At 48.9% G+C, this 13084-nt stretch overlaps 1 protein-coding gene across 1 annotated transcript in view; it reads left to right on the forward strand.

Moving 5' to 3' along the window:
• Nucleotides 1-13084, forward strand: part of CFAP61 (cilia and flagella associated protein 61) — an 85335-nt gene that overhangs the window by 46460 nt on the left and 25791 nt on the right. Inside the window, exons 18-21 of the mRNA XM_056487201.1 lie at nt 1616-1714; nt 4817-4985; nt 6697-6853; nt 11508-11806. Coding sequence (XP_056343176.1) covers nt 1616-1714; nt 4817-4985; nt 6697-6853; nt 11508-11806 — 724 coding nt within the window. The remainder of the gene's footprint in view (nt 1-1615; nt 1715-4816; nt 4986-6696; nt 6854-11507; nt 11807-13084) is intronic.

Below are 13084 nucleotides of genomic sequence, written 5' to 3' on the forward strand. Positions count from 1 at the left end.
GCATCTGAGTCAGTCCCTGTCCTGACAGCACTGCCGTGTCCAGGGCTGTGGTTGTTGTTCAGTCAAGAGATTTTAGGCACCAGTGAGGAATCAAGAGCTGTAGTAGGTGAGCCATCCTTTTTTTGTCTTAAGCACTGGGCAGGTTTGACAGGAAGCAGCAGCTCTGCCCCTGCACCAGCCACCCTGCTGCCTGCCTGCCTTCTGCTCAGTGTAAAGGGAAATGAAAGGTGCCACTTGCTCCATCCCCTTGCAGCCAGGGGGATGCTCATCAACATTTGGGTGCCTACGAGATGGAGGAGTGGGAAACATGAATTCATGTCTGGGAATATGGGGATGCCATGGCAGCACTGAAGTAAATCATTAGTTAGTAAATTGTGCTGCCTGCAAGGGCTGATTGGAGCCTCCTGCTCAGTGGGAAGAGGGAACAAGTACCAGATGACTGGGAATCCTGGATGCCTGTGTGTGGAGTCAACAGAGAGGGAAGTGGTGTGTGACCAGATCAATAAAGGGCATCATTGTGCAGTCATGCAAAAGAGGCACATTCATGGTGCCTACAACTCTGGTTCTGCCATGTTTCTGGTGCTGACTGACAGGGTTTCTATCCTAAATATTATTGAGTTAAATATTACATTAAATATTTAAATGTGGCGTTGCTGTGGCCCCTGGATTCGGCACCTGTTGGCGTGTGCAGATGCCTTCAGCTCCACGCTGAAAGGAGATCTTCCTATGAGAAGGGAGGGTGTGCAGGGTGTTTATGTGACTACTGCCAGCAAACAAAGGCCCAGGAGCTGTGCCCTGGCAGTGAGTGGAGCTCCTGCAGTTGTTGTTGGCAGCCCAGGAGCAGTGTGCAGATGGCAGCTCTCTCACACCCTGCCTTCAGCTTCCTGGGTCAGGCTTGCTCTCATTTACATGAGACCATTTTTGAGCACTCAGGCAGCATAAGGTGGCCATAAATGAAAAGCAAATTCTATTTACATCCACCTCTGCAGAGTGACCTTAATTTAAATGAGAATCAGGCCCATAATCTGTATAAATATATGCACTCTGTTACATTAAGGTTATTTATTACTTTGTGCTTGGGCTGAGTATGCATGGAGATTTACCACAGATAATCTATAATCCAGAATTAAACTATTAATATGCATTTTGAGAGGGGCAGCCATAACCTTGAAATTCCTTGGTTTAAGTATGACCTTTAACTTTGTTTGAATATATTTTTTAAATGTATGAATAACAAATTAACATTGGTTGATAAAAAACATTCTGATTCCTTTGTACCATTTGCATCAGTCCATCCTTAACTTACAGAAAGCCTTGAAGATTAGAAGGCTTAATCACTCATAATATTTATTTGTTTTCAAATGTCAGATCACATTTAGTTCAACATACTGTCAGTCTTGTCCCCCTCCTTACCCCGGCATTACTGAGACCGTGGTGGAGATTGTTCTTCTCTTTGTAGCCAGAGACACCTGTGGCTGAGCAGAGTGGAACACTGTGTCCCTGTAAAGGAATTGCTTTCTGTATCCTCCTCAACATGGAATTCTGAGCTGTGCTGCTCCTTGGACGTGCCCTCTGAATTTCTTTCAACTGTTGCTCTTTGTTTTTCTTTCCACAGGCCACGTCTGAAGTTCAACAACCTGACCTTGATTTCCATTCATGGACTTCCAGGAAGAGACCCACAGAGCTCCAAGTATAGAAGATTTTTAATTAGCAGGTTTGACTTCCTGTCTAAACACTTCCATAGCTCCTGCAGAAAACATAACACTTTGTAATTCTTGTGAACCTGTCCTGAATTTTAGATCCATCCATAGAGAGCCCCAGAATACTCCAGCCTGTCTGTCCAGCCTGTGCTCACCTACAAGAGGAGTTGGATAGAATTATGAGCAGGGAAATAGTGCCCCAGCAGCAATCCACTGTGTTCTGCCTGGACAGTGGGCTCTGCCTTCCAATTTCCAGGTTGAAGACACAGGATGTCTCCTTTGTCTAGGGACTGTCAAACACTTCATGGGCTTCCTTGTTTGCCATTATAAATACAAGAACTTCCATTTGCTCAGATAAAGTCTCACCTCTTTAAAATTCATAGTATGCCATTCTCATTTAAATACAGTATTTTTGGGTTTGATTTTGGAATAAATCATCACTGTGTACCTGAACATGATTGTTTTGAATGTTGAGAAGCATAGAATTAAAATGGATCAGTTATTCTGAATAGCTGGGGAATGAACTTATACCAAGTTATTTAGATTTGGCATGTGACTCTTTGGAGCCTTCACATTGTATTTTACCAAATCTTTTCCTCAGTGAGCTGCAGTGCACTAAAGGGCTGGCCCTTTAAATGGCAAAACTGATCCACATCTGCTTGCTGAACCTTACAAATGAGATCTCTCCAAAGATGTGAAAATAGTGTAGTGGGAACCTGTTTAAAACCATCTGATCTCATTAGGAATTTTGCCCCAACAAAGAATTTTGTAGAAGTAGTCATCTGTATTACATTTTGTACTGTAGGAAGGGGTGTGTTCAAGTGCAAATCTAGCAAATGGAGGAATTACATTCTCCATAAATGCATGCAGTCTTTTTCCTGAGTTCACTGTAGAAAAGAGTTGTACTGACAAAGCATCCTTCCTGACAGAAAGTTGCAGTTCAGAGCTGCCTCACCAGATTTAGTTGTTAAAATCTGAAAGCAGATTAAGAGTGAAAATTGAACTCTGCAGGGTGTGATTTCTGAAAGCATCCCTGTGATTTTGGAGTGTCAGTCTCCTGGGAGCTGTGCACCTCAATTATAGAGGTGCTTTTGAAAACCTTCTTCTGTCCTTAATGTTCATTTTATTTATAGATTTCTGCATTATTACAGTTCAGAATTGTCAGTGGTTTTTTCCCTGATTTATTTTCCTCTGGTATCTGTGAGTACAGAGGACACAGAGCATCACAGCCTGGCAATTCAATCCTAAAATTTCCCAGGCTGTGAAATCAACTGTATTTGTTCCTGTGGCATCCTGAATGCCAGTTTGGGGAGTTTGGAACCAGGAGCTCTGTGTTGGGATGTGTGTCCTGGTATTAATGGCAAAGCAGCAGCTGTCAGTGCTGGTTCCACCCACACTCTGCTGCAGCTGCTGGTGCCACAGGAAAGCATCAAGTGCTTCAGCAAGGGCCCATCCCCTTCTGCTTCATCACTTTGAGGCTCCTGGGAGAAAGTGGAATACTTTTCATCACTAAGTATACATAGAGCCAAGTTTTTGGGACTCTAAGTGGCCATGAGCTTAGTTTGGCAGGTAAATGTATTTTCTTTGGTGACTTGAGCTGGCAGCCTGGCTGAAGCCCAGGGTCCCTGTACTGGCCATTTTCCTCCTGAGGTCCTGGCTGGGGTAGACTCAGCTTCTTTCATGGAGTTGTTCAGTGTTTCTTCCTGCTGGGCTGCTCTGGTCTCACAAACCAGACACCTGTGTGACACCAGCCATTCTTTGCTTTGCTGGTTTTAAACCTGTTGCATTCTTTTTCAGTAGATCCTGTGGGTTTGTTGCTCTACAGAGCTGTAAATGGTTTGTCCAGTTCTACTGGAAGAACCTAACTGGACAGGCTGTGCCTGCTATGGGTTTTCAGTACTGGGGAGGGATGGAGCTGAGCCCAGCTGGATCTGCACAGTGTTGAGCAGCCTCCTGTGCATTTCCATGGTGGGCCGCTGTTCAGGGGTCAGGATGGACCTAGCTGGGAATGTTCTCTCTCTGGTTCTCCTCACATTTTATAGTGATGTGTGTATTGCACATCTGTGTGGAAATATTTTATCTTCAGCAATCTCTTAAACAGGGAGGGTGGCACAAATGCAGTAATAAGTAAGTGTTCTGGTATTTACTTGGTGGGGGCACACTCCAGACCTTAAAAAACCTTTGGAAATAATTGTAATTTTTGTTACTGAGGCATTAAAAGAGGTTTTGTTCCATTTGGATTTTGCTTTAAAATTGGCTTTGTTAAATAGCAGCTTCCAGGTCTTTGATACTTTTCTCACGCCCAGGGATATCTGATGCTTCTTGTTGGAGCAGGCTGGAACACCCTAAAACATGAGAAAAGCAAACCTTGTCTGAGACTGTCAAAGCCAACAGGTGGTTTTAGGATGCTGATCTGGAATTCTCACTGTCTGAGCACACTGCTTGTGTGCTGCATGCACACCCCAGACATCCCGGAGCCCACAGCTCAGGAGCAGTTTAGTGTGCTTTTGGTATTTGCAATTCTTGCAGAAAGAACATGCAAGTTCTTTTGGAAAAGGGCCACCAATAGGAGACATGAGAACTCTGCCTTTTATTTCTAGCTCTGACAACCCTTTCCCTAACTTTCTATTGATTTTTAAACTTTTTAGAATATAGCTGCTAAAATGGTAGAGTGCATTCCCTGTGTTTGTGTCTCACCTTAGCTATGACTGGTGAGGCTGAATAGCAAAGGAAGAAAAGTTGAGGGAAAGCTGAATAAAGAAATCTTGTCTTGGAGATAGAATGGGACTGTTGGGTTATTTTCTTTGCAGGTTCAAAAGCTTCTACCTTGCATCAGCCTGCAAAGGAAAAGCAGAGCAAAGCACAGATTTCTGACTTTGTTCTTAAATTATGTGATTGTGAGGCCCAGTGCTGGAAGGGTTTGTTTGGTTTTAGCAGAAAGCTGTCAGTTTGTGACTGTGCATTTCCTACAGCCTCATCTCTTGCCATGGAGTGCAGTAAACTCCCAGCAAGGGAGCAGGCAGGACTGCCGGGGGCCTGGGCCCAGCTCCCCAGATGTCTAATCAATGCTGCTGCCAGCTGCCAAAGAGTCACTTGCAGATATTCTTTCTTTGCAGCCACTGCTTTGCTGATGAGGACTATGCCCAGATGTCACTTTGCTCCTGGGTGAACGTGGTGGTTGGGAGGATGACGGCCATCAACCGGCGGGCCAAGTGCGTGGTTGTTTCCAGGGACAGGGAGGTGCCCTACGACTACCTGGTGCTGTGCACGGGGCAGAGCTACCAGGTGAGGGTCCAGATCCTGCACTCAGGGCAGTTCTGAGCTCAGGGAGCAGCCTGGGCTCTGTGGGTGCTGCTGCCAAAGCTGCAGGACAGGAGTTCACTTGGGCAGGGGCAAAGCTGCCAGTGTTTTTGTCACCAGAACCACTACACCTGCTAAGGAGCAGGCTCAGCTGACATGTGGTCCCAGCCACAGGAGACTTAGCTCCAGCTGGCCTGACACCATTTGACCTAGTTCTGGAAACAGAGAGAGTTCCTTATCAAATTAATTCCTCATCTCACGTGATGGCCATGCCTAGGCACGTCCGTGGTGCTGCTTGGTGCTGTAGCACAGCTGAGTTTCCAGTGAGATCGAAGCAGACCCTTAGCTGCATGTAAGATGTGGAACCAAGCTGAGCTCCAGCCCCACAGGGTCAGCTTCCACTCAGACTCCTGGGCAGCTGGCTTCTGTTCTGGCTCCTGTATCCCCATGAGCACATCAGGCCAGTAACCAAATGGGCAGCTTGGTCCAGCCCCCTGGCTGCAGGGCTTTGCCTTACCTCTGTGGTTTGGGGTAGGAGCTGTGATCAAGGCATTTTGCCTTTAAAATCAGGAGATGGATGTGAGCAATATCTGCAGCTTTGCAGTGCTGTGCCACATCCCACAGTGGTGTCTGGCTGCCTGTGTGCAGCAGGCTCTACTGTCTGGGATCCCTTCTCAGAGCAGAGCATGCTTAAACAGCAGCCCATGGGCTGCAGGGATGAAACAAAAGCTGAAGTGTGGGCTGGAAAAGCGTTCCTAGCAAAAGGTGTTTGGAGGTAACTGACTAGCAAAATAATTTATGGCAAGTAGCTGCAGTGGGGGAGAAAGGCAAAGATAGCAAGGAGAAAGGCAGGCTTTGTCTGCCTTTGAGAAGAAATCCCATCATCATCTATTCTCACTTTCAAGCTGTACAAAAGGATAAAAAGAAATTAGTGGCTTCTGGTTTATTACACAGAGCTCTAGTCCACCCTTTTTATAAGTTATTTCTTATTTGGTAATCAGTCGAATTAATGCTTAGTAAAACACTGTGTATTATGATTTAGGGGTTTACTTGTTGAGTAAGATCTTTTGGTGTTGTGCCTGGTTTTGTATGACCCAGCAGTAGTTCAGTTGACCTGGCTGGCAGTGGGAACAGGGTTCAGGATGTGGCTCAGTGGTGCTGAGGAAGTCAGAGACAAGATTCCCTTTTTGCTTTGTACAGCTCAGACTGAGCTTGTTGTTGTAAAGCAGCATTACACAGTGGATGTGTTCCTGAATCTTCACATTTGAACCATCAGGCAGCTTTTGATCCCTTTCTCTGGGACAGAATCTGTCACTGTAGAAGGTTGATTTTTGCTGACAAGAAGTGGAGGCAGTCTGGCCTCACAGAGACTTTCCAAGGGCCGTTAAAGTGATCTGTTATTCAGAGAGCTGCTGAGATCCCCTGCTGTGTGCTGGGACAGTTCTGCTGTTTGCTGTGCAGTCCCTGGTGTTTGCCATGTGCCTGCACTTGCCCTGGCAGTGCTGTTTGAAGTGGTCCCAGGGAGCAGGGAGCAGCTGCACACACAGGGGCGCTCAGCTGGGTGGGATCCGTGCTCCCTGTGGCCGTCTGGCTGTGACAAAGGGTGAACAGCAGCCCTTGGGCAGCCAAGGTGAGAGTGACATTGTGGTTAACACCTCCAAGGTCTGTGCCATGTCCTCTCACCACTCCTTTGCAGGCCCTGGCTCCCGTGGAAGCAGAGGTGGGAGGGGTCCCAAGTCAGTGGCCGCAGAGATACATGGAGACCGTCCCTCCCAATCACTTCACTCCCAACGATGCTCAGGACTGCCTGGAGGCTGCACACTGGCTGGAGGAGAACCTGGACAGCTCCACAGGTGAGGGCTGTGCTAGCACACACTCAGAAATGTCTTCCAAGGGTTATGGTTTCCTTTATTCCCTGCTGGAATCGGCGCCTCGTGAATTGTAACCGACTCTTTCATCTGCTAGGCTTTGTTTCCCTGATTAATTTATGATTTTTTGTTATTTTTGATACCTAGCATATTTAGCTGGGAAAGAATGGTTTGAGATAGATTAATTATCTGCTGTTATTATATAAAACCAAATAAGTCCCAAATGCAAATCTGTCCAGAGTTGTTAATTAGACAATGAAATAATGATTTAGTTAGTGGTTGTGCTTTTCTACTGTATAGAAAAATATCTAGATTTGTGGCATAACACAAAGAAAATAAGTCTAAATTAGGAAGTGTCTGTCAGCATTGTACTCAGTTGCATCAGTTACAGATTTTCACAAAGAGCTGCAAGTTCCTGGTACTTTTTAACCCTTAAAATCCAATGTTTATCCCAATGTACACTATCCCTGTATTTCCTCAGCCTTGTCATGTGGGCTCTGTTCATCTGTGCACTAGTTCACCCACTGTGTGTGTGCTGTGGAAAATACCTGGGACCATCCAGGTTTCTGAGTGAGCTTGGAACTAGAGGAGCAGAGACTAAAGAGCCAATGGTTCATGAAATGTCAGTTCCTGCTGGCTCTGAGTCAGGACAGTTCAGAGCAGGAAAGCTGTCTGTGGGGAATCCCTGTTGGCAGAGTGCAGGAGCAGGACTTTCCTGAGGATGTGTTTTACCTGCCTTGTTTGTGGAGTGTGATGAGAATTGGCAATGATCTGGTGTGGTGCAAGGTTCACACCTGCCTGGCAGTCCTTTAGGGATCCTTTATCATCACCAGGGCTTGCTGTGATCAGCACAGGGGCAGTCCTGTTCCAGCTGTCCTCCAGTGCCAGCCCTGCCCAGCCTTCCCTGGTGTGAGCTGGCACAGCAGCTGACTTGGAGGTGTTGCACACAGGTGAGGGGTCACTTTCCCTGTTTGTGCCTCTAGTCCTTCATGTGTGCCCACCCTGGAATGTGCTGTGGTGCCCCTGTGCAGGGATGTGCCTGGAGGAGCAGCGATGCAGCAAACACAGCCAGGTGTCTCAGCTGCCTTGGCACCTCCTGCAGCAGCACTGCTGAGCCATGGCTCTTCATCTGCACTGCTGTAGCTGCTGCCCTTGGCTGCATCTCCCAGTGAGATAGCCTGGCCTGGCTCCATGCACACAGCAGGGAAATTCACCCAGCCAGGGGGCTGGTCTGCAGTGGAGATGTGGTCTGGGGGAGATGTGACACCCTCCCCTTTGCCCTGCTCTGGCTCCAGGTCCCTCTGCTTGCTCTTCCCTCCACACTCTCCACTGCAGAGTGCCCAGCTGGAGAGGACTCCCTCCACTGATCTGTTCCTCTCCCTCCTCACCCTGCCTTCCTCCAGCTGTGTTTCCTACAAACATCCTTCTTTCAGCCTTGGCAGCTGTGCCAGGCTCTGGGAGGGCTGGCTGCTGCTGAGGGCCTGGCAGCAGGGCTGCCACTGTGGCTTCACTGAGGAAACCCAGCCCCCTAATGCATGCAACCTATTACTGCTGTAATTGGGACTAATTGAAATTCATCTCCCATTAGCACTGCACTTTCCATGAAAATAAAAGTAGGATGCAAGTAAAGTAAGGAACAAAACTGCTTTAATGGCCCAAAATGGAGCAATTATTTTTTTCTCTTCACCTAAGCATGGTTTACTGCCCTATTAAAAGCGTGTTTGCAGGAATAGTTTTGCATTAAAATTCTAGTGCATGAATCACCCACTGGAGCCACCAGTGCTTTAGTTCATACTGGGTTTCTCCTTCAGCTTTTGCAAACTGCAAAGATTCAGGTCACATTAGGGTCACTGAAATCTTGTGCTCCTACTTGTGGAAAATTAATGAGTCTGCTCTGCAGCAGGACGCTGACATTCAGGTAATAAACGATAAAACTACTGTAATGATCTTTATTTATGGCTGTTTTTTCTGTAGAAGGTTATTATGTTTACTCACAGATACATACATTTTCATGTAGTTAAATAATAAAAGCATCCTGAGGAACTGCTCTCTGTTCAGTGGACATAATTTCAGTCCATAATGAATATCTGCAGTTCCTAGACTACTAGCACTGTCATCTAAAAAGCCACTAATACTGTAATAAGCAGAAGCAGTAAATTGTTGATTTACAAGAGGTCAATAAAGGAGCATTGCTTTCCCTGATCTAATGCAGTTGTATTTAATATTACCATATAAAACAGAATTTTAATTTTCCTTGAGAAATGTAGGGCTCTGATGTGATCTTGTCCATCCCTAAATGCCAGTGTCTAATGCAGGAACTGAGCTGCTCTCTGAGGGGGAAGGGTCTCAGCCCAGCCTTGCCCTGCACCAGAATGGAGCTTTGCTGGCCTCAGGGAAGCCTCCTCATCCTCCTTTTCAAGCCACAGCCACAGCATCCTCTTCACTCCTCATTCATCTGACTCCCTGCAGCTGAAAGTGTGTAAATGTAGCATGAGGCTGTCAGCCTGGCCTGCACTGTCAGCACGTGGTGCCAATAAAAACGAGTCTAGCAAAGCTGCTCTTCACCAGCAGATTGCAGTGCTTCTTGCATTGTGCCCTGCTGCAGCAGGGAAAAACAATCAGCTTACATCTGCCTCCTCTTTGGGCACTCTCCTGAGGCCAGTGCAGCTGAGCACAGGTGTCCTGGCAGACACAATTCCTCTGGCTTGGGAAGTCGGGTCAGTGATGGACACCCCGGAGCATTTCTGTATTCTGTATGATATTTAAGTAGTCAATCTTTCTTCTTATGTTTTCAAACCCATGCATTTGCAGGTTCTGTCCCTGGGGTGGTTGCTGTGAACAGTAAAAACATGTTTTCTGTCATTGATGTGCAGTGTACTCATGGGGCAGGTCTTTCCTCTGGCAGCTATGAAGAGAGATGTTTCTTTGGCAGCCACAAGTAGCCAAACTGATAGGGATGAATAAAATAACATGTGCTCAAAGGGGAATAGTAGAACATCTGTTAACATTTTTAGCATTAATATTCTTGGGAGCTGGGGCTGTGTGCATGCTCAGTTTAGTTGTTGCCCTGCATCTCATGTAAAACATGGTGCAGTGAGATTAGTTTAGCCCGTGAAATAATACAGTTCAGGGAATAGGGGATGCTGCCACTGGTGGTGAGATGGAAATGCCACACTGAGATGAATGTGTGAGCTGGCTGCAGCACTGGCCAGGTGAGGGACATGAGCACTGGGAAGGTGCTTTAGAGGCACCCTTGTGCTCACAGGTCAGATCTGAAGCACAGGAGCTGATGTGGGCAGGGCAGGCAGGTGGAGGTGTGGCATGGCTGCAGGGAGTGTGGTGCACAGAGAGCCTGCAGGGCAGGGCTGGGCTCTCCCCTGGGAGAGGCTCCTTAGCCCCTGGAGAGGAGCTCCCTGCCAGCTGCTGCTTTGCCTGGGCTGCTCAAAGGTTTGGTGGATCCCAGAGCAGACAAATGCTGCCTGCTCCAAGCAGGGGCAGAGGGAGTGGGGAGGAGAGGAGCACGTTCAGGTCCTGCTCAGAGGATTGTTGGTGTGCTCTATGTGAAACCATCCTGAGATAAAACACACAGCTGCTCTGCTGCCTCCCAGCTCTGCCTCTCTTATTGCCAGGAGGGCTTTAGCCCTTAGGCTGGAGAGTCCCGTTGTGCTCACACAGAACAGACCCTCCCCTCCCCTCCCCTCCCCGTGCTCCTGCTCAGCTCTGGCTGTGCCCTTTGAAGTGGCACCAGTTCAGGGGAATGAGCAGGGCCCTGCCCTGCAGCTCTGCAGGGGTGGGTCAGGTCTGAGCTCCCTTTGCCCAGCCCAGGAGGATGGAGCTGGCTTCAGGAGTGGTTTCTGTGCTGCTGCTCTGCACAAGATGGCAGCAGTTCCGCACACTGCTGTCATGATGGATGGATGGATGGATCCATGGAGGGGTGGAGGGATGGATCCATGGATGGATGGATGGAGGGATCCATGGATGGGTGGATGATGGATGGCTGGCTGCAGCTTGCCAAGCTCCCAGCAGTGAGCAGGGATGGAATGGCTCTGGGCTGGCGTTGTGCCATGTGCAGCTGCCTTCAGAGTGGTGCTGAGTTCTCCCCACCACCGGGGACAGGGACCTCTGCAGGGCCATCCCCATTCTCTGGAGGTCAGGCTTTGGCAGAAGGGAGGAGTGGCACTGGTGACCTCCATGTGGTACAAGGGCTTGTTTTCTATAACTTGGCCTTTCCATGGTTTGTGAGGGTTTTCTGCACGGTGTATTGAATTTGATTCTGTCTGCCCCCCCTCCATCAGTCCTTTGAATGAGCAAAATTAGGGAGAGAGGGGAGAATGAGATAAAAATGGTGATTTATTTATTAATTTACCCCTAGAGGCTTTTCAATCAAAATAATTCCAGATTATGGGGTCAGGATGAATATCATACTTCTGTGTTAAGTACTTGCCTACTTTGTGGGATGTTTTGTACAGATTCTTCACTAAATTATCTTAGCTGCTGTTGCTAGGTAACATTGTTTGCTTCATAGCATCAGAGAAATAAGAGGGTCAAAGAGAGCAATTCCATGTTATTATCATCTGAGTTATACTAATAAGGTTTTCGTTGTACGTCTTAGAAATCTTCTCCCTTTTTTCCCTCTCAGGGAACGTCATTGTCTATGGGAACACGATTGACATGTACACCACGGTGGAAGCCCTGCTGTCCCTGGGGATCCAGGGCTCCCACATCCACGTGGTGCAGGCTCCGCTGGGCCGTGGCAGCCCCTGCCTGGAGGATGCAGAGGTGCAGGGCAGGGTGCAGGAGGCCCTGGCTGAGGCAGGGGTGACCCTGCACCCCGAGCGGGTCCTGGCGCGGTGGGAGCGCGACGAGCGCGGGCACATCAGCGCGGCTGAGTTCAGCGGGGCCGAGGGCGAGGGTGAGCCACTGCAGCTGCCGTGTGCTGTGAGTACAGACAGCGTGGGCACTGCCTGCTGGCTGCCCTGAGACTGAGCACCTCACCTGCCTCCTCACTGCCCTGAGACTGAGCACCCTCACCTGCCTCCTCACTGCCCTGAGACTGAGCACCCTCACCTGCCTCCTGGCTGCCCTGAGACTGAGCACCCTCACCTGCCTCCTGGCTGCCCTGAGACTGAGCACCCTCACCTGCCTCCTCACTGCCCTGAGACTGAGCACCCTCACCTGCCTCCTGGCTGCCCTGAGACTGAGCACCCTCACCTGCCTCCTGGCTGCCCTGAGACTGAGCACCCTCACCTGCCTCCTGGCTGCCCTGAGACTGAGCACCTTCACCTGCCTCCTCACTGCCCTGAGACTGAGCATCCTCACCTGCCTCCTGACTGCCCTGAGACTGAGCATCCTCACCTGCCTCCTCACTGCCCTGAGACTGAGCATCCTCACCTGCCTCCTGGCTGCCCTGAGACTGAGCACCCTCACCTGCCTCCTCACTGCCCTGAGACTGAGCATCCTCACCTGCCTCCTGACTGCCCTGAGACTGAGCATCCTCACCTGCCTCCTGACTGCCCTGAGACTGAGCACCCTCACCTGCCTCCTGGCTGCCCTGAGACTGAGCACCCTCACCTGCCTCCTGGCTGCCCTGAGACTGAGCACCCTCACCTGCCTCCTGGCTGCCCTGAGACTGAGCACCCTCACCTGCCTCCTGGCTGCCCTGAGACTGAGCATCCTCACCTGCCTCCTGGCTGCCCTGAGACTGAGCACCTCACCTGCCTCCTGGCTGCCCTGAGACTGAGCACCACTGGGTACAAACCTCACTGCCCTGAGACTGAGCACCCTCACCTGCCTCCTCACTGCCCTGAGACTGAGCACCCTCACCTGCCTCCTGGCTGCCCTGAGACTGAGCACCCTCACCTGCCTCCTCACTGCCCTGAGACTGAGCACCCTCACCTGCCTCCTGGCTGCCCTGAGACTGAGCACCCACTGGTTAAACAATCCAAATTAACTATTGTTAATGCCCTGACTCATTTGGGTTAAAATGGATTTGAGTCACCTGACACACTAGTAATTGTTCACTGCTGAGTGACAAATACTCTTAGTTCATTTTCAAAGTAATTCCAGACATCCTTTTCTTATTTAAATGTGTCTATAGTTATGTGCATTTGATTGTCATAGCAGAAGCCAAAAACACTGGGACAGTATGTAATTTCATGAAAACATATTTTAAGCAGGTTCTTTTCCCTCTACATCAATGATTGCAGTCTTTTTCCC

Source organism: Oenanthe melanoleuca, chromosome 3 (genome assembly GCF_029582105.1).
Source record: "Oenanthe melanoleuca isolate GR-GAL-2019-014 chromosome 3, OMel1.0, whole genome shotgun sequence".
Classification (NCBI taxonomy): domain Eukaryota; kingdom Metazoa; phylum Chordata; class Aves; order Passeriformes; family Muscicapidae; genus Oenanthe; species Oenanthe melanoleuca.